The following is a 17,908-nucleotide window of genomic DNA, read 5'->3' on the forward strand; positions in this document are numbered from 1 at the left end:
GGTCTCCTCTTCCTCCTCCTCCTCGATCTCCGGTCGCGGGGGGGTCATGCCGGGGTCGGGGGGGGGACGCTGCCGGTCGGGGTTCACCCAAACCGTACGGCGGAACCGGGCGGGAGGAGCGCTGCGGGCCGCGCTCAGCTCTGAGCATCGTCCGACGGCCGCGCGGGGCTCCGTGCGGGGAGAGAAGAAATAACAGCAATAACAACAATAATAAGAATTAAAAACCAGCCCCGATCTCCGACCGCCGCCTCTCCGCTCTCACCGCGTCCTCCGCCGTTGTTTATCGGCGGCCGCAACTCCCCCACCCTCCCCTTCCCCCTCCTCCGCCGCCGCCCCCCGGCCCCAACGGGCGGACGGGATGCGGCACGGAGAGCCGCCGGGCATCGCCGCCCCGCGACCCCAACCCCGCCGGGTCACGGAGCTGCGGCCGCGCCCGATGCGGAGGAGAAGAACCGGGAGGGGCAGAACCGGGAGGGGCAGAACCGGGAGGGGCAGAACCGGGAGCGCTTCCCCCCGCCCCGCAGCCCCGGTGGGAGCCCCGGAGGCGCCGGCAACCGAGGGCCGCCCCTACGCGGAACGCCGGGACTCGGAGTCCCACCCACCCGGCCTGGGGATGCGGCGCCGGCACCGCCCCGCGCGGAGCCCCCCCACAACGTGTCCCGTCCGTCCCCCCCAAACCCACCGCGCTCTGCACGGAGATCCCGACCCCCCCGCCCCCCCCGCGATCCCGACGCCCCCCCCGCGATCCCGACCCCCCCCCCCGCGATCCCGACCCCCCCTCCCCGGCGATCCCGACCCCCGCCCCCGGCGATCCCGACCCCCCCCCCCCCGGCGATCCCGACCCCCCCCCCGCGATCCCGATCCCCCCCCGCGATCCCGACCCCCCCCCCCGCGATCCCGACCCCCCCCGCGATCCCGACCCCCCCCCGGCGATCCCGACCCCCCCCCCGCGATCCCGACCCCCCCCCCGGCGATCCCGACCCCCCCCCCCGCGATCCCGACCCCCCCCCGCGGCGATCCCGACCCCCCCCCCCGCGATCCCGACCCCCCCCGCGGCGATCCCGACCCCCCCCCCCGCGATCCCGACCCCCCCCCCGCGGCGATCCCGACCCCCCCCCGCGATCCCGACCCCCCCTCCGCGATCCCGACCCCCCCCCGCGATCCCGACCCCCCCTCCGCGATCCCGACCCCCCCCGCGATCCCGACCCCCCCCGCGATCCCGACCCCCCCCGCGATCCCGACCCCCCCCGCGATCCCGACCCCCCCCCGCGATCCCGACCCCCCCCCCGCGATCCCGACCCCCCCCGCGATCCCGACCCCCCCCCCGCGATCCCGACCCCCCCCCCGAGATCCCGACCCCCCCCGAGATCCCGACCGACCCCCCGCCCGAGATCCCGACCGACCCCCCGCCCGAGATCCCAACACCCCCCCCCGATCCCAACACCCAACCCTCCCAGCCCCCCCCCCCACCCCAACCTGCACTGAGCCCCACCCCCTCCCCCCCCCCCCCCCCCGAAAACTTGCCCCAAACGGAGCCCCCAACCCCCCCCCCCCCCCCATGGAGCCCGGCGGATTTCAACTTCATTTATTCCTTAAATTAAAAACCAAAGGCGGTTTCTCATAGGGCACAGCAACGCGGGGGGGGGGGCAGAAGATGAGTGAGGCAGCAGTGGGGGGGGGGGCACAGCTGCTGTCACTCTACAGTGGCCCCCAGAGGGGCAGAGAGCTGCAGCCGGACCCCCCCCCCCTCCTCCTCTGGGCACAGGTGAAGGCACGGACCCCCCCCCCAAAAAAGCAGCAGGAACAAAACCCCCCCCCACCCCGCAGCCAAGAGATGCTGAAAGCATAACTCACAGCCCCCCCCTCCCCCAAAATGCTGCCACCCCATAGGTGGCAACAGAGGGGGGGTGAGGGGCACGCAGGGAACGGCTCAGTGCCCCCCCCTCCGACCCCCACAGGTGGGGGGGGGGGGCTCAGAAACAGGACGTGGAGCACAGGGGGTCACAAGGGGGGGGGGGGGAGGAGCTGCTGCCCCACGGCAGAACGCAATGAAGGAAAGGGAAACACAGAAGGGAGGCATCAGAGCGGGCGCAGCCCAGCACCACCAAAAACGAGAGGGCAGGGAATTTGGGGGGGGGGGGGCGAAGGGGGGGGCTTCCTGTGCAGCCCCCCTCCAATGGGCAAAGCCAGCCCCGGGGGTCCCACTGCAAAGGGAAGGAACTCAAAGATCCCCCACCCCCCCCCCCAGGGCTGCGTGGGTTCCAAGAATGGGCAGCAATGGGAAGGGAGAGGAAAAAAGGGGATTTGTGTGTAACAGAGAGAACGGGCAACAGCCATTTCTGGGATCTCACATCTTGGGGGCTGTGGGGATGGAGGGGGGGGCGCAGGGGGGGGGGAAGAATCCCAGCCAGCAGTGCTGGAAGGCAGCAGCGCCCCCCTCCTCCACCCCCCCAGAGGGAAGGGGCCGCAGCACAGCCTGCAAAGGGAGGAGAGAAGAGCAGAGACGCCTGGCTCCCAAAGCCGCGGCTCCTGGAGGGCCGGGGGGGGGGGGGAGGGGATGGAAGGAAGGGGGGGGGGGGTCCAACGAAAGTGCAAACCTCGGATTTCGCCCCGCTGAGGGCAGAAGCCACGGCAGCGCCTCGCTTACGGCGCTCTGAAGGTGCTGGTGGCGGCGCCCGCAGCCGCGTTGGCTGCCGCCGTGCGAACGGCTTGGTTGGAAAAAACCCCGGCGGCGAATTCCTCCTGGGCCTTCTGGAAGCTGGCGCCCGTCCGGCGGTACAGAGAGTGGATCTGCAAGAGGGCAAACAGCACTGAGCACAGCCAGAACCCACCCCTTCCCCCACCTTTTTCCACCATCACCCCCCATCGTCGCCCCCCATCGTTGCCCCCTTTCCCCCCATCACCTCCCCTTCTCCCCTCATTGTCCCCCTTCTCCCCCATTGCCTCCCCTCACCCCCCATCACCTCCTCTTCTCCCCCCATCACCCCCCTTCTTCCCCATTGCCTCCCCTTCTTCCCCATTGCCTCCCCTTCTCCCCCCTTCTCCCCCCATTGCCTCCCCTTCTCACCCCTTCTCCCCCCATCGCCCCCCCCTCACCCCCCATCACCTCCTCTTCTCCCCCCATCGCCCCCCTTCTCCACTCATTGCCTTCCCTTCTTCCCCCATCACCCCCTTTCTCCCACCATCGCCTCCCCTTCTCCCCCCATTGCCCCCCCATCGCCCTCCTTCTCCCCCATTGCCTCCGCCATTCCCCCCCTTTCTCCCTCCATTCCCCTCCCATCCCCCCCTTCTCCCCCATTGCCTCCCCATTGCCCCCCCCTTCTCCCCCATTTTCTCCCCCATTTTCTCCCCCATCGCCTCCCATCCCCCGCTTCTCCCCCCATTGCCCCCCATTGCCCCCCATTGCCCTCCTTCTCCCCCATTGCCTCTGCCATTCCCCCCCTTTCTCCCCCCCATTCCCCTCATTGCCCCCCCTTCTCCCCCATTGCCTCCCCATTGCCCCCCTTCTCCCTCCATTGCCTCCCATCCCCCCCTTCTCCCCCCATTCCCCTCCGCCATTCCCCCCCTTTCTGCCCCCATTCCCCTCACTGCCCCCTCCTTCTCCCGCATTGCCTCCCCATTGCTCCCCACTCCCCCCCTTCTCCCCCATTCCCCCCTTCTCTCCCATTGCCCCCCCACGCCCCCCCCCCCCCCCACGCCCCCTTCTCCCCCTGCTCACCCTTTTCAACATGACGATACCCAACGTTGCCTGCGCTGTGAACAGCAAAGACACCAGGATCATCATCACCGCCACGGCTCTGTTCACCCGCACGGCCATCAGACTCACGATCCAACCGCTGCAGAAACCAAAACCACAGCGAAGCACAGGGGGATGCTTTGGGCTCAGCCGCCCCCCGGGGCTCCTCCTCAGCCCAGGGCTCGGCCCAGAGCTTACCTGAACCCCCAGTTTGGGATCCCGATTGCCTGCAGGACGTACATCACGTTCTGGGCAAAGAAGACGAAGAAGAAGACGAAGAAATTGAATGAGCTGTCGCTCCTGGGGGGAAAAAAGAGAGAGAGAACATCAGGCACAGCCCTCAAATCCTCCAAGCAAGGACAGCACACAGCCCTGGACGTGCAGCCACAAACAGAGGGAAGAGGAGGATCCCCAGGGCAGGGATCCCCTATGGGAAGGGGCTACGGATTGAGAGCCGTCATCTCTTGGGGAAAGGGATTGATGAAGTCGATTAAGTTCGTTACTGTGAGAGCGGTGAGGGGCTGAACGGCTGCCCAGAGGGGCTGCGATGCCCCGTCCATCCCTGGAGGTGGTGGAGGCCAGGCTGGATGGGGCCCTGGGCAGCCTGGGCTGCTGTTAGATATGGAAGATGGCAGCCCTGTGTGCGCTGTGGGGTTGGAGCTTCGTGATCCTTGAGGTCCCAACCCAAACCATGCTGTGAGCTCGCGGACAAGCAGGGCGGTGGGGTTGGGATGTTTGTTCGCTTTGGGGCTCTTTGCTGGGGAAATCAGGCTCCATTTAAAGAGAAATAAATCATAGAATCACAGATGGTTTGGGTTGGGAGCTCAGGGGTCCCCAAGCTGCGACCCCACAGCGCCTGCAAAGCCCCCGACCTGCCCACGTCTCACAGCAGCCCAGGCTGCCCAGGGCCCCATCCAGCCTGGCCTCCAAGCCCTCCAGCGATGGACGGGGCATCGCAGCCTCTCTGGGCAGCTCTTCAGCCCCTCACCGCTCTCCCAGCACACAACTTCCCTGACCCCCAGCCTCCAGCTGCCCTCCCTCCGCTTCCAGCCGTTCCCTGCTCTCATCTCCCCTGCCCAAGAGCTGCCTCCCCTCCTGGTTTGGGGCTCCCTTTAGGTACTGAAGGATGCAATCAGGTCCCCCCGAAGCACCTGAACGCTTTGTACATGGGCCGGTACCAGCAGACGAAGGAGCAGGGCGTGTAAAGCAGAGCCCAGAGGATGGAGAGACCGAAACCAGAACCTGAGGAGGGATCCACGCAGAACCAGGCCAGCGAGGACAAGAAGTTGAGGAGCAGAGCGACGGTGCTGGCTGAGAGAAAGGAGCTCGGTTGGGCGACCCAAGCAAGGCTTGGAGCAGAACCGCCCCCCTGAGCCCCCCCTGCCCGCAGACCGACCCATCCAGAGGTAATACATGGCAGTGACCGTCTTCTGGAAGTCAGCGGGGATCTCCACGGGGATGTCCTGATAGAAACACGGCTTCACCGGGCAGCAGGAGGGCAGGGGGGGCCAATTGTTGGCTCGGGCTGCGAGTGGAAGCGGTGAGAAGGAAGAAAAGGGACGGAAAGAGGGAAGGGAAGGGCGAGGAGCTGCGGCCGCTCACCGGCGCCGCCCCCCAGGGCCGCGTTCTGCAGCTCCCGCTCCCTCCGGTCCAATTCCTCCGCCTTCCGGTTCAGTTCCTCCTGCCGTTTCAGCAGCTCGGCCGTGGCTGCGGCAGCCGAGGCCTACGAGAGAGTTACGGGGCTCGGCTTCCATCTCCCTCCTTCCCCCCCTCCCCGCCTCCGCGGCCGCCGGTTCCGTACCTGCGTCCCGTAGGAGCCGTAGTTCCGCGGCTCGGTTGGGCTCGGTCTCCTCGGGGGCTGCGCGGTTCCCGCCGGCGGCGGAGGCGCAGTTTCGGGCGGAGCGCGGTACGGCGGCGGCGGCTGCGGACGGAGCGAGAAGGGAGCGGTGAACGGCCGGGGAGCACCGGACGGACCGGGAAACGGCCCCGGAGCGCCGGAGCGCTCAGCTCCATCCGGGCGCGATCCTCACCGCGCCGCTTTCGAAGGGATTATAGGCGTCCAGCGCCGCGCTGTCGGGGCCGGGCCGGTGCTGCACCACGGCGGGGTCCTGCAAGAGACGCGGCGGGAGCTCAGACGGGGAGCTCGGACCGGGAGTCGATACTGAGAACTGATACCGGGAGCTCGCACCGGGCCCGGAGCCGCGGAGCAGCGCAGCTCACGCACCTGGAAGGGGTTATCCGGGAGCACCGCGGGGCCGCCGTGTTGGGCCATGGCCGCACCGGGACCGGGAGCGGAACCGCCGCCGAGTCCGCCGCGCCGCCCCGCCCCGCGCCTCCGATTGGCCGCCGCCCCCACGACGTCACCGGCGCCGCTCGGGGCTCCCGAGAGCCGCACCGCAGGGGGCTGTGCGCATGCGCGGGGCCGGAACGAAAGCGGCGACCACCCGACGCGACCACGTGCTCGGAGTCACGTGGCGGCGCGCACGCTCTCCCCCCAACTTCCGGTCTCTCTGCAGTTTCCTCAGCGCGCGGCCCGCTGGGAGCGCGGCTCCACGGCAATGCCGTCTCCATGGCAACGGCGCGCCGGGGCCTGCACGGAAACCGCGGGCCGCCAGGCCTGCAGTGCAAGGGCCGGGCTGAGCACGGAGCCGCTCTGCCGCTCGGTACTGCGGGTGTCCAGCCCTGAACGCAGTGCTGCAGACGAGGCCTCAGAGAGCAGAGCACAGAGGGACGATCGCCTCCCTGTCCCTGCTGCCCCCCCTCTGCTGATGGCGCCCAGGATCCCGTTTGCTTTCCCAGCTGCAATCACACCCTGCTGGTTCAGCTTTTCACCCCCCGGAACCCCCGGCTCCTTCTGTGCAGGGCTGCTCTCAACAGCTGCTCCTTCCAGTCTGCATCAATGCCTGGCATTCCTGAGGCCCGAGTGCCAAACTTTGCTGTGTTGAACCTCATGAGGCTCCCCCAGGCCCACCTTTCAATGCTGTCGAGGTCGCCCTGAATGGCAGCCCTTCCTTCCACCCTTCATCCACACCTTTCAGCTTGGTGGCACCTGCAAACTTGCCGAGGATGCACTCGATTCTGTCATTGACGTCACTGATAAAGAGCGCTGCTCCCAAAACAGAGCCCTGGGGGATTCCTCTCCTTACTGGCCTCCACCAGGACAAAACCTGGCAGCTCCTGGAGCAGCAGCACAGCTCAGCCCGCAGCTGCCTCCATCCCCACCTCAAAACACTGCTCAGCCTTTGGACGCAGACACAACAGCTCTGATCCTCCACTGCAGCCCGGCCAGCAGCACCTCAGGGCAGAGCAATTAAAAGCTGCGCATTCAGGATTTGGGCGCTGCGCTGCACTTTGTGCTTTGGTTTTTATATTGGGACAGACAGACTGCAGCTCCCTGCGACTCCCACCGGGAGACTGGGGCAGGGTTGGGTACAGGCAGCAAAGCTGTGATACCGCAGGCTCACAGCTCCCACTTCAGGATCATACGTGCATCAAAACGAGCTGCTGTCACCCCCTGCCTCCCTCCACAGCCCCACGCAGAACCAGGGCTGCCTTTTATCCCTCTGCGTGCTGGCAAACAGGATGGAGGCAGATGGAGCAGCCGCGACGTTCTGCCCCCATTGAGCCCCGCTGCCCCTCCGCGCACGGCCCTGCAAGTTTCTTCACTTCATATTTATTTCCCCCACAAAGAACTGTACAAAATCCTTATAAAACTCTGGTGTGAGGATGGGCTGTGACAGCGATCCAAAAAAATAATTCCCATGCAGTCCCACCAGTTTCATAACTTACACGGAAACAGAGAAGCTACAGAGAGCTGTGAGTCCTGGGTTCTGTACACTGAGGGGCGCAGGGTTGAGCAGGAGACAAAGCAACACGGGAACCAAAGTATTTACAGTATGGACATGCAGACCCCCCCTCGCCCCCCTGGCAATGTTGGCAGCAGGAGGTGGGGCCTGCAGTGCTCAGAGGCCGATATAGAATATGAGCTATTTACAGTATCTCACATATTAACAGCTTTACAAACACGTCCGGGGAGGTTTGTATGTATCAAAAAAAAAAAAGAAAGGAAGAAAGAAAGGAAGAAAAAAAGCACCAAATGTCTGAATAGAAATCGCACGGGCCTCCACGGGGGCTAAAATCCGAGGGCAGGATGGCACCTGTGGCGTCACCGGCTGATGTCTCTGCTAGAGTCCCACATCTTTGTGCTCGGCTCCATCTCCAGCACGTCAAAAAACGGGTGCTTGAGGGCTTCAGCCAGGCTGATGCGTTTGGACGGCTCGTACTCCAGCATGCTCTCGATGAGGTCGAAAAGGCGGTGGTGGTCCTCAGCCTCAGAGGTCAGGTAGCGCTGGGGAGGGAGGAGGGGGAGGTCAGGGCTGCTCCCCGTGCCGCTCACTGCGCGCTGCGCGGGGCTGAACGCTAAGCTGGGGGAGAGGAGGTCTGCTCAGACCTTCCTGATCCTAAGCTGCACCTCCAGGCCACCCGAAAAGCGTGGGCCTGTTGCGTCGCACCCCCCCCCCCCCTTCCTTTCCTTCCCAGGCACTTCCTGAAGTCTCCTTGCCCTCCTCCTCATCCAACTTCACGTTAAGCTCAGGCTGCCGCAGTCTTCCTAGTTTTATGTGGGCCAGCCAAGGCTCCTTTCAGCAGGACGCTGGTCTGAGCCTTTCAGTGGCCTAACCTTGCCCACAGGAACCATCTTCAGAAGTGGGGCTGGCACTGTAAAGCTCTGCAATGAGAAAAGGATGAAGCAATCCGGTGCTCCCACCCGCCCCACCTTACCCGCAGCGGCTTGCAGTTGTCCCTAACGTAACGGCCGGCAGAGGTGTTCTCATCCCAGTCCAAACGGCCGTGGTAGAAATACTTCTGCTTCCTGTCAGGAGAGGTGGGAACGACTTGCAGGTGCCACCCGAGCACCCAACCGCGGCACAGCAGCGCCGGGGCCGCAGGGCCGGCTCAACAGGCAGCTGCAAAGCGCGACGCCTCGAAGGGAAACGCTGAGCACGGCGTAGGAAGGAGGTGGGAAGGCTGCAGAGCCCAGCAGGATTCGCTCACCTGGTCTTCCGGATCATCCGAGAAGGAATTGGCCCCAAGATCCTCTCCATCATGGCCAGGTGCTCCCGGTTGTCGTGTGTCTGAGGGAGATAAACGTGAAGGAAAAGCATGGAACACATTCCAGTCATTCTGCCTCCAAGCCCTGGAGGATCCCCAGCTCGGGAGCCCCTCGCCGGCCAACGCTTTGGTCATCTCTACAACACTGCAGTGATGGAGGGAACTCCATGGGTCCCAGAGGCCGCAGGCTGCGCTGGGAAGCAGCCAACGTCCTCCTTCACCACTTGTGAGGAAGCCAGGCAGCGCACAGTTCTCACCTGGAACAGGGTGAAACCCACATAATACTCAAAGATGATGCAGCCGATGCTCCAGACATCGCAGGGCTGGCTCCAGCCAAGCTCTGAAACAACAACGCTTGGTAAAGAAGAGATGCAGCCACCACCCAGGATTCCAAATCCTCCCCCCTTCCCCTTTCGTTTTCTCTCTTTCACCCTTTCAAGAGCAAACAAGCCATCAGAAAACCGATTCCCATTTCAGCCCGCTCTCCTGACGCACTGCCCAGCTGACAGCAGTGCCAAACACCCAGATCCAAGCTGCTGCCTGCCTCCAACCTCGAAAGCAGGGCTGCAGGTTTGGCTCCGCAAATGGAGCAACTCTGATCTCCCAGGTTCAGCTACTGAATGATTCGGGAGGCCAACGAGCTCAGAGCATGCAGTACCCACCCAGAATGACCTCAGGGGCCCGGTAGTGCCTGGTAGACACAATCGTGCTGTGATGCTCGTGGTCAAACGTGGCACTGCCAAAATCCACCACCCTGATGGCCGTGCTCTTCACACTGCGCTCATCCCGCTTCTGCGTGACGGAGGAGGACGTTGGTTACCCAGGAGCTCCGAGACCAAGACTGAGCTCCAACCCCTGCCCACAGCTCCCCCCATCAGCCAGCACGGCTCCAAACCCCTCTGCCTGCGAAGGGCAGGAAAGCAAGGAGCCGAGCCCCGAGCTCCGAAGCAGAGCGTTACCTTTTCCAGGTTGTAGGTGAGCTCGTAGTCGGAGTTGACAAAGAGGATGTTCTCAGGTTTGAGGTCGGTGTGAGTGAGTTTGTTGTCATGCAGAACTGAGGAAGCAAACAGAGTCAGAGCTGAGAAGCAGAAGCAAAGCACGGCTGCTAACAGAGGTTTGTTTCGCTCCAACCGGCACCGGTTTGGCCCACGGATGGGGCTGGATGTGAACAGTTGGGGTCATCCGGGCCAAAACGCTTCAAGAGAAGCTCAAAGATCGATCAGATTGACCAGCAGAACACAGCCCTCGGTCACCGCCAGCCCACACGCATCAAAAACATCAGGAAAAGGAAAGGGGTTCATTCCAAGCACACAGCCGACACCAGGAGGGCAGGAAGGCTGAGCCTCAGAGCCTCAGAGCCGCATCACAGCCCAACCTGCACTGCTCCAAACCCCCAGGGCAGAACCGGCACCGGGGACGGGAGCTGCAGGGATGGGACGTCCAGGTTGAAGAGCAGGGAGCACTTACATTTCACAGCCTGGCACACCTGGAAGGCCATGTGCCGCACTTGGTGGATGGGGTAAGGCAGATAATTGTTGTCCTTCAGGAAATCAAAAGTGCTGAGCCCCAGCAGCTCGAAGGAGATGCACATGTGGCCATGGTAGTCGAACCAGTCAAACATCCTGACGCACAGGCTGGGGAGAAAGGCTCTGATGCAGAGAGGATCCGCAGGCAGCACTCAGCCCCTGCTGCAGCTTCCCTCTTCCTGCCTGCGTTTCTACCCCAAAGAACCCGACCCGAAATGCCACCAAGAAGCAGAAACCGAGCTGCAAAAGGACTCAGCGCCTCTCACCCACCCTGAAGCCAGGCTGAGCCAATGCCTTCCCTCCTGTACTGCTGACACCACTCACTTCTTGTTCTCAGGATCCTTCTCGTTGATTTTCTCCAGCACGTTGATCTCCAGCCTGGCGGCCTCTTTGTACTTCTCCACGTTTTTAATGATTTTGAGAGCGACACGAGCACCACCCCTGGCAAGAAACGAGAACAAAGTTCATATCGTCACTCCTGGCGTGGCTCAGTGCTCCACAGAGGGCTTTCTGAAGGCTTTCTCCTCCTGTGAACCATAGGATCACATGAAGATGCGTGCAGGGCAGCTTTCTGCCCTTGCTGAAGCCAGAAGGAAGCAGATCCTGAAGGGCTGAGGAACAAAGCGGAGCCCTTTCCCTCTCTAGGAAGAGCTGCAGCACACGGGGGACCCACGAGGAGAAATGCTCCTCAAGAGACCTGAAAGGTGGGATCAGGTGAATGTAGTGAGGTTCAACGCAGCAAAGTGCAACGTTTGGCCCTTGGGCCGCAGGAATGCCAGGCATTGATGAGACTGGAAGGAGCAGCCGCTGAGAGCAGCCCTGCACTGAAGGAGCCGGGGGGTGAAAAGCTGAACCAGCAGGGTGTGATTGCAGCTGGGAAAGCAAACGGGATCCTGGGCGCCATCAGCAGAGGGGGGGCAGCAGGGACAGGGAGGCGATCGTCCCTCTGGGCTCTGCTCTCTGAGGCCCCGTCTGCAGCACCGCGTCCAGGGCTGGGGGTTCCCAGACAAGACAGGGAGCTGTGGGAGAGGAGCCAGAGGAGCCGCAGGGCTGAGCAGGGGCTGCAGCAGCTCCCTGCAAAGCCAGGCTGAGGGAGCTGGGCTCGTTCAGCACGGAGAAGAGGAGCCGGGGCTGAGCTGAGTGCAGCCTGCAGGGAGCCTGCAGCCAGGAGGGGAGGCAGCTCTTGGGCAGGGGAGATGAGAGCAGGGAACGGCTGGAAGCGGAGGGAGGGCAGCTGGAGGCTGGGGGTCAGGGAAGTCGTGTGCTGGGAGAGCGGTGAGGGGCTGAAGAGCTGCCCAGAGAGGCTGCGATGCCCCGTCCATCGCTGGAGGGCTTGGAGGCCAGGCTGGATGGGGCCCTGGGCAGCCTGGGCTGCTGTGAGACGTGGGCAGCTCGGGGGCTTTGCAGGCGCTGTGGGGCCGCAGCTTCGGGACCCCTGAGCTCCCAACCCAAACCATCCGTGCCTCCGTGACCCCACAACCCCGCTGCCCCCCCAGACGTACCTGCGGTGATCCATGCACTGCACCACTCTGCCGAACGTGCCTTCCCCTAAAGTGCTGAGGATCTCATCTGGGAGGGAGGAAAAAAGAGGAGAGAAAAGAGCGTGAGAGAGTGAGCAGGACCTGGGTGAGGCGCGTACACGAGGCAGAGGAGAATGCATTGCAAAACCTAACCTGCACACAGCTTGAGAGACCGGAGCAGCGGAAGGCTGACACCGGCTGCACGAGGCAGCTGCCCTACATTCCCTGCCACTTCAGTAACAATACAAGATACAAACGTAGCTTTAACGAAACAAAACAAAAGGGGAAGGAAGAGGAGAGGGTTTCTCTTTCATAAACAATGGAAAGAAAAATGGAACAGAAAGATAAGACAGATCTGCGACTGCGATGGGAGCTTAACTAGAGAGCTAAATTATGTTACGATTTGGCTGTACATCTTTCTTGTAGCCAGTCGCCGACGCGATAGATCAGATGCCCCTCGTCGTCGTCCTCCACACTCTTGGCCCTTCTGCTGCTCTGTCGACTCCGCTGCTGGCCCAGGGAATTCATCATTCACCATTCAATCAGATTTTCAAACCGGCGCAGCAGCGTCACGCATTGGGAAATTCACATTGAGGAGGGGTTGCAGGAGGAGATTCCCAGCCAATTCATACGGCACAGAGGAATATATAACGATAGGGATATTGCAAGGGAACATGTCAAGATACAACACACTAAGCTCAGAAAAGAAAAAAAACTTCAAACGAAAATAAAAAAAAAAAAAAATAACAGTTTTTTGCTTTTCGTCGTAGCAAAAAAAAAAAGAGAAAATAAAAAGAAAAAAAATAAGAAAAAAAAAAAATAAGAACCTACAAACAGCCCCACCCGAACCAGCGTGAGAGCAATGAGGGCCAGCAGAGGGGCTGCTCTCACTCCTATGGGGGCTCAGAGAGGAACAACGCCGCCATCGGGCTCCGGGATCAGTGGTGACAGAGCAGCCAGGGGGGGCTGGGAGCTCAGCGAGCGCAGAGGGGGCATCGGCACAGAGGAAAGGAGGCAGGAGGGGGGACGTCCTGCCCTCACAGACACTCCCAGCCCCTTCCGACCTCCCCCTCTGCCCCCCTTCCACCCCCCAGCGTTCGGCAAAAGATGGATTCCGAGAGTTTTGGAAGCGATTCTTGGTACAAAGATCCGAAACCAGAATTGGAGAGAACTGCCTGGGGGCAGACGTGGCGCTCCTTCCTAAGCCCTCCCTTAAAGAAGCTGATCCTGGAAAGGCTGACTTCCAAGAGAGAAGCAAAGGCCCAAAGGGGAACAGGGACAGCCTGGGATGAGGCAGGTAAGAGAAGAGAAAACTCCTGCTTCCAGCTCAGCTGAGCGTCCCCAGGCTTGGGAGCAACCGGACGGCAGCCTGGGGAGCTGGATGCAGCCCACAGCCCCGGCCCTGGACACGGTGAGAACGGACCGGACAACAGCGAGAGCTCCAGCACAGAGCAGAGAACGGGGCTGGGCTCCGACAGAAGCGGCAGAACAGACGAGAAGAGGAAGGCGGGGACGCCGCCGGGAAGAGCCTGAGCTGGTCGCTGCCTCTGCCCAGAGGAGGAGCACAGGCTGCATCCCCTCGCCTGACACCCAAACGCTTCGGGCCACCCGAAAGGAGCCTGCGCTGCCACGGGGCTCAGCTCCGAGCCGGAGCTCCTGCCGAGCCAGGGAGCAGAGGGGCCTGCCGCACATGGCCTGGGCTCTGCGGGGTCGGGAACAACCTCACACAGAGGCTGCTTGGCCGGGGTTCGCAGCCCTGAAGGAGCAGCGGCAAACGGAAGCAGAGCTGTGAGGGGATGAAGGAGCTGGGCTTGGACTGCAGCACCGCCCTGCCAGCCGCTCCCGTCCTCGCACCGAGGCAGCGCTGGAAGCGACAGGGCGCAACCGAGCCGCGTCAGGACGGCGGCCAAACCCCGAACCGTTCCTCGAGCCAAATCCAACAGCGAGGTTAGAAAGCGAGATTTCTACTTACCCCAAATCTCCACCTGCAGGAGAAAGGTTACAGGGGAGGCCCGGCCCGGCAGGATACTCACCGATGAGGAGCGACTAAAGGACCGGCTGCGGCGCCGCCTCCGCCTGTGCTTACGCCGGCTGCTTTTGCAGCTCCGGTAGCTGCCGTCGCGGTCCCGGGAGCGCCGGTACTCGTAGGAATGCCGGTACTCGGGGTCGTAGTAGGGCTCCCCTCGCTCCCGGCTGTAGTCGTTGCGGCGGTAGCTGTCGCAGTAACGGCGGTCGTAGGCCCTCCTGTCTGCCGAGTGGTCGTCGTAGCTGGGGAATGACATCGATGAGGGAATTGAGTGCACCCTCAGCAATTTGCTGACGACACCGAGCTGAGCGGTGCGTTGATAGGGTGGAAGGAAGGGATGCCATGCAGAGGGACCTCGACAGGCTGGAGGGCTGGGCAAGGGTGAACCTCATGAGGTTCAATGAGGTTTGCATTGGGGCCAGAAGAACCCCAGGCACCCGTAGAGGCTGGGAGGAGTGGGCCTGGGGGTCCTGACGGACGAGAGACTGAACATGAGGCAGCAGTGCGCTCTGGCAGCTCGAAAGGCAAATGGGATCCTGGGCTCCATCAGGAGAGGGGTGGTCAGCAGGGACAGGGAGGTGATCGTCCCTCTCTGCTCTGCTCTTGTGAGGCCCCATCTGGAGTCCTGTGTCCAGGTGTGGAGCCCTCAGTACAAGAAAGACATTGAGATGTTGGAAAGGGTCCAGAGGAGGGCGACTGAGATGAGCAGGGGGCTGGAGCACCTCCCCTATGAGGACAGGCTGAGGGAGCTGGGCTTTGTTCAGCCTGGAGGAGAGAAGCTGCGGGGTGACCTCAGTGCAGCCTATCAATACCTGAAGGGAACCTACAGCCAGGAGGGGAGTCAACTCTTCCAAAGGGCTGACAACAGCAGGACGAGGGGAAATGGATCCAAGTTGAGGGAGGGAAGATTGAGGTTGGATGTTAGGGGGAAGTTCTTCCCAAGGAGAGCAGTCAGGCCCTGGAACGGGCTGCCCAGGGAGGCTGTGGATGCCCCGTCCTTGGCCGTGTTCAAGGCCAGGTTGGACGGGGTCCTGGGCAACCTGATCTGAATGTGGATGTTTGGTGGCCCTGCTGGGCAGGGGGGTTGGAACTGCGTGATCCTTGAGGTGCCTTCCAACCCGGGTGATTCTGTGAGAGGAGGGGGATCAGGCATAAGGAACGGGGTGGGTTGGAGGATGAGGAGTAAGGAATCACAGAACGGGGTGTTGGATCACGCAGAGCGGTTCGGGGTGGCGGATCGAGGCTGTGGGCGCCCCAGCCCTGCAGGCATTGGAGGCCAAGCTGGATGTGGTGTGTGCTGGTTGGAGACCTGCACGCAGCAGGGTTGGAGCTGATGGTCACTGCGGGCCTTTGCAACCCAGGCCAGTCTGTGATTCTGTGGGTCTCTGAGTCTCGATGGGTCTCTATGTGTCCCCGTGGGTCCCACTGGGGGATCTGTGGGGCTCTAAGGGAGTGTGTGTCCCTATGGGGGGGGGATCTGCGGGCCCCTATGGGGGGGGATCTGCGGGCCCCTATGGGGGGGGGATCTGCGGGCCCCTATGGGGGGGGGATCTGCGGGCCCCTATGGGGGGGGGATCCGCGGGCCCCTATGGGTCTCTTGGCAACCCTGCATACAGCAGGGGGTTGGAACTGATGGTCATTGAGGTCCTTTTCAACCCAGGTCATTCTATGATTCTATGGATCCTAATGGCACCCTGGGGATCCCAATGGCACCCCGGGCTGGTGGTTGGCGACCCTGCACACACAGCAGAGGCTTGAAACTCAATCATCACCGCTCTCCTTTTCCACCCAGGCCATTCTCCCATTCTCCCAGCCACGAACACAACGCGGCCCAGAGCTCCCAAAAGCGGGCTGACCGCCCCCAACCCGAGCAGGGAACCCCTTCAGGGCCGCCCCCCGACCCCCCACCCACCTCCTGGAGCGGACGTGGTAGCTGCCCTCCCGCCGGTGCCTCCTCTCACGTTCGCTGCTGCTGGATCTCGACCGCCGCCTCTTGTGTTTGCGGCTCCTGTAACGCTCGTGGAAGCTGCCCCGGCTGCTGCGCTCCGACGAGCGGAACCTTCTGGAATGAGGCATCTGCAGAGAAGATACGGAGTTAGGATCACACAGGGAGGAAAAGCAGCGGGGCGAAGAGCCGTCAGGGCAAGGAAAGGGGGAGGAAACAGTCTGGGTTCAGGCAGGGGGTAAAAACTGCCCTGAAAACCCAGAGCTTCGTGTGGGAGGAGCTGCGAGCGCCCACGTGGGCCAGGACTGCGGCTCTGCGCTTCCCTCTGCACCTCCCATCCGTGCTCTTTAACATTCACAGCTCCAGAAGCATTCAGCTTCGCAGCTCTTTCACCTCCCCCCAAATAAACTCCAAATAAACCCCCAAAAACACCACCCCAGGAAACAGAAGCACTGGCAACAACCAAAAGAAGACAAAAGGCAGCTCGGGACGCCACCAATGCTTGTCCCAAAGGTTTGCAGTGCTTCCATCTCCCCCAAACTCCAAACACTGTCCTAAGGAACACAGAAGCACTGGGAAGAACCACAGGAAGACAAAAGGCAGCTCAGGACGCCACCAATGCTTGTCCCAAAATGCTTCCACCTCCCCCAAATAAACTCCAGATAAACCAATGCCATCCCAGAAGCACTGGGAAGAACCGAAGGAAAACAAAAGGCAGCTCAGGACGCCACCAATGCTTGCCCCAAAGCCCCTGCAGCAGCACTGCAGCCCCCTCAGTGATTGCTGCTAAACAAACAGCTCTGCTCCCCTACCCTTGCACTCCTCCACTCCGAGCACAGAGGTTCTATGGGATGTGAGGGGCAGAAACACCCTCTGCACACAGAGAGACGTTCAGGAAGCCTTGCAGACCTCACCCCAAAGGCAGCTCACAGCCCTGCACTGCAGGGGGGGACACTGGGGCCAAAAGCAATGAGAACCCCCCAGTAAATGTCGGCACAGCGCTGCATCCCTACGGGCAGCACCTCCCCCATTCCCAACCTGCGGAGCTCATCGCCATCACAGCACGGTTTGGGGTGGGAGGGACCTCAAGCAAAGAACTTTGTGATACCCAACCTCCAGCTGCCCTCCCTCGACGTCCAGCCATTCCCTGTCCTGCTCTCATCTCCCCTTCCCAAAAGCTGCCTCCCCTCCTGGCTGCAGGCTCCCTGTAGGTACTGAAGGCTGTGCCATCCCAGCACCAGAGCTGAGCTGAGAGCCTTTAATTAAATTATTTGCTGTGAGGTGCTGGAAGAGCTGCCCAGAGAGGCTGCGATGCCCCGTCCATCCCTGGAGGTGGTGGAGGCCAGGCTGGATGGGGCCCTGGGCAGCCTGGGCTGCTGTGAAACGTGGGGAAGTCGGCAGCCCTGCACGCGGTGTGGGCTTGGAGCTTCGCGACCCCTGAGGTCCCTCCCAACCCAAACCATGCCGTGATTCTGTAATTAAAGGCAGCCCCGCAGCCATCCGAGCGCTCAGCGGGGCGTTCCGCAGCTCCGGAACCGGTTTGGGGACGGTCGGCATCGCTCAGCCGTCGGGCGGGGCCAACACCGGCCGCTGCGCCGCGGCGTCACGGAGCGCCGAGGGCGGACAAGCCGGAATTCGGCCGCCAAACGAAAGCAGGGATCGAAGGGCGGGGAACGCCACCGGCCTGCGGCCCGCTCGGCCGATCCGGGCCCGCCCCGGAAGCGCTCGGTTTTCCGCCCCGCGGCCTCAGCGCGGAGCCGCCGTCAGACGCGGCGCGGCCCGGGATCCCCGCGGCCCAACCCCGCCCCGCCGCGCCTCGATCCGCACCGTCCTCGCAGCCAGCCCGGTGCGCTTATCCCACAGGAAGTCCGTGATGGCGGCCGTGGGCCCCCGGGGATCCCGGGCCCCGCTCCGGCTCTTCAGGCTCCGCCGCTCGGCCCGACCGCCGCCGCGCCCCGACCCCGCCGCCGTCGATCCGGGTCCCAGCAGGCCACGCACGACGCAAGACGCACGACGCACGCACGCAGGCGTGACGTCACGCGGCAG

General features: G+C 63.0%; 2 protein-coding genes across 5 annotated transcripts; both read right to left on the reverse strand.

Moving 5' to 3' along the window:
- Nucleotides 1-1,812: 1,812 nt before the first annotated feature.
- Nucleotides 1,813-6,118, reverse strand: SCAMP3 (secretory carrier membrane protein 3). 2 transcript variants are annotated; one of them, XM_052705547.1, is made up of 10 exons: nucleotides 5,961-6,118; nucleotides 5,767-5,844; nucleotides 5,538-5,657; nucleotides 5,339-5,459; nucleotides 5,133-5,261; nucleotides 4,888-5,047; nucleotides 3,935-4,036; nucleotides 3,719-3,836; nucleotides 2,598-2,790; nucleotides 1,813-2,476 (listed from the first exon to the last, which is right to left on the reverse strand). In XM_052705547.1, exons 1-9 carry the CDS (start codon nucleotides 6,006-6,008, stop codon nucleotides 2,644-2,646), a joined length of 1,023 nt encoding a protein of 340 aa, XP_052561507.1. In that variant the 5' UTR covers nucleotides 6,009-6,118; the 3' UTR covers nucleotides 1,813-2,476; nucleotides 2,598-2,643. The 2 variants fall into 2 exon arrangements, with proteins under 2 accessions (XP_052561507.1, XP_052561506.1); XM_052705546.1 differs by having other exon boundaries at nucleotides 1,813-2,790.
- A 1,593-nt stretch (nucleotides 6,119-7,711) lies between these two features.
- Nucleotides 7,712-17,860, reverse strand: CLK2 (CDC like kinase 2). Of its 3 annotated transcripts, none has more exons than XM_052705538.1 (13): nucleotides 17,690-17,860; nucleotides 15,830-15,993; nucleotides 13,925-14,159; nucleotides 12,305-12,398; nucleotides 11,874-11,940; nucleotides 10,696-10,812; nucleotides 10,313-10,479; nucleotides 9,805-9,899; nucleotides 9,508-9,637; nucleotides 9,103-9,185; nucleotides 8,789-8,868; nucleotides 8,516-8,606; nucleotides 7,712-8,084 (listed from the first exon to the last, which is right to left on the reverse strand). In XM_052705538.1, the coding sequence occupies exons 2-13, from the start codon at nucleotides 15,991-15,993 to the stop codon at nucleotides 7,902-7,904; spliced, it is 1,506 nt and encodes a 501-aa protein (XP_052561498.1). In that variant the 5' UTR covers nucleotides 17,690-17,860; the 3' UTR covers nucleotides 7,712-7,901. The 3 variants fall into 3 exon arrangements, with proteins under 3 accessions (XP_052561498.1, XP_052561496.1, XP_052561499.1); XM_052705536.1 differs by having other exon boundaries at nucleotides 12,305-12,401; XM_052705539.1 differs by lacking the exons at nucleotides 12,305-12,398; nucleotides 15,830-15,993; nucleotides 17,690-17,860 and having other exon boundaries at nucleotides 13,925-14,047.
- Nucleotides 17,861-17,908: the final 48 nt, after the last annotated feature.

Source organism: Tympanuchus pallidicinctus, unplaced genomic scaffold, assembly GCF_026119805.1.
Source record: "Tympanuchus pallidicinctus isolate F22 unplaced genomic scaffold, pur_lepc_1.0 scaffold59, whole genome shotgun sequence".
NCBI classification, from domain to species: domain Eukaryota; kingdom Metazoa; phylum Chordata; class Aves; order Galliformes; family Phasianidae; genus Tympanuchus; species Tympanuchus pallidicinctus.

Bases quoted from the DNA above. Each gene is read 5' to 3' on its own strand.
- SCAMP3 (XM_052705547.1), bottom strand. From the start codon at position 6,008: ATGGCCCAACACGGCGGCCCCGCGGTGCTCCCGGATAACCCCTTCCAG. The intron at 5,262-5,338 runs GTGAGCGGCCGC...TTCCACTCGCAG, and splicing joins GGCCCTGGGGGGCGGCGCCG to CCCGAGCCAACAATTGGCCC. The intron at 4,037-4,887 runs GTGCTTCGGGGG...TTTTCCCCCCAG, and splicing joins CCCATGTACAAAGCGTTCAG to GAGCGACAGCTCATTCAATT.
- CLK2 (XM_052705536.1), bottom strand. From the start codon at position 15,993: ATGCCTCATTCCAGAAGGTTCCGCTCGTCGGAGCGCAGCAGCCGGGGC. The intron at 9,186-9,507 runs GTGGGTACTGCA...TTGTTGTTTCAG, and splicing joins GGCCCCTGAGGTCATTCTGG to AGCTTGGCTGGAGCCAGCCC. The intron at 8,085-8,515 runs GTAAGGTGGGGC...CTCCCTCCCCAG, and splicing joins ACAACTGCAAGCCGCTGCGG to CGCTACCTGACCTCTGAGGC.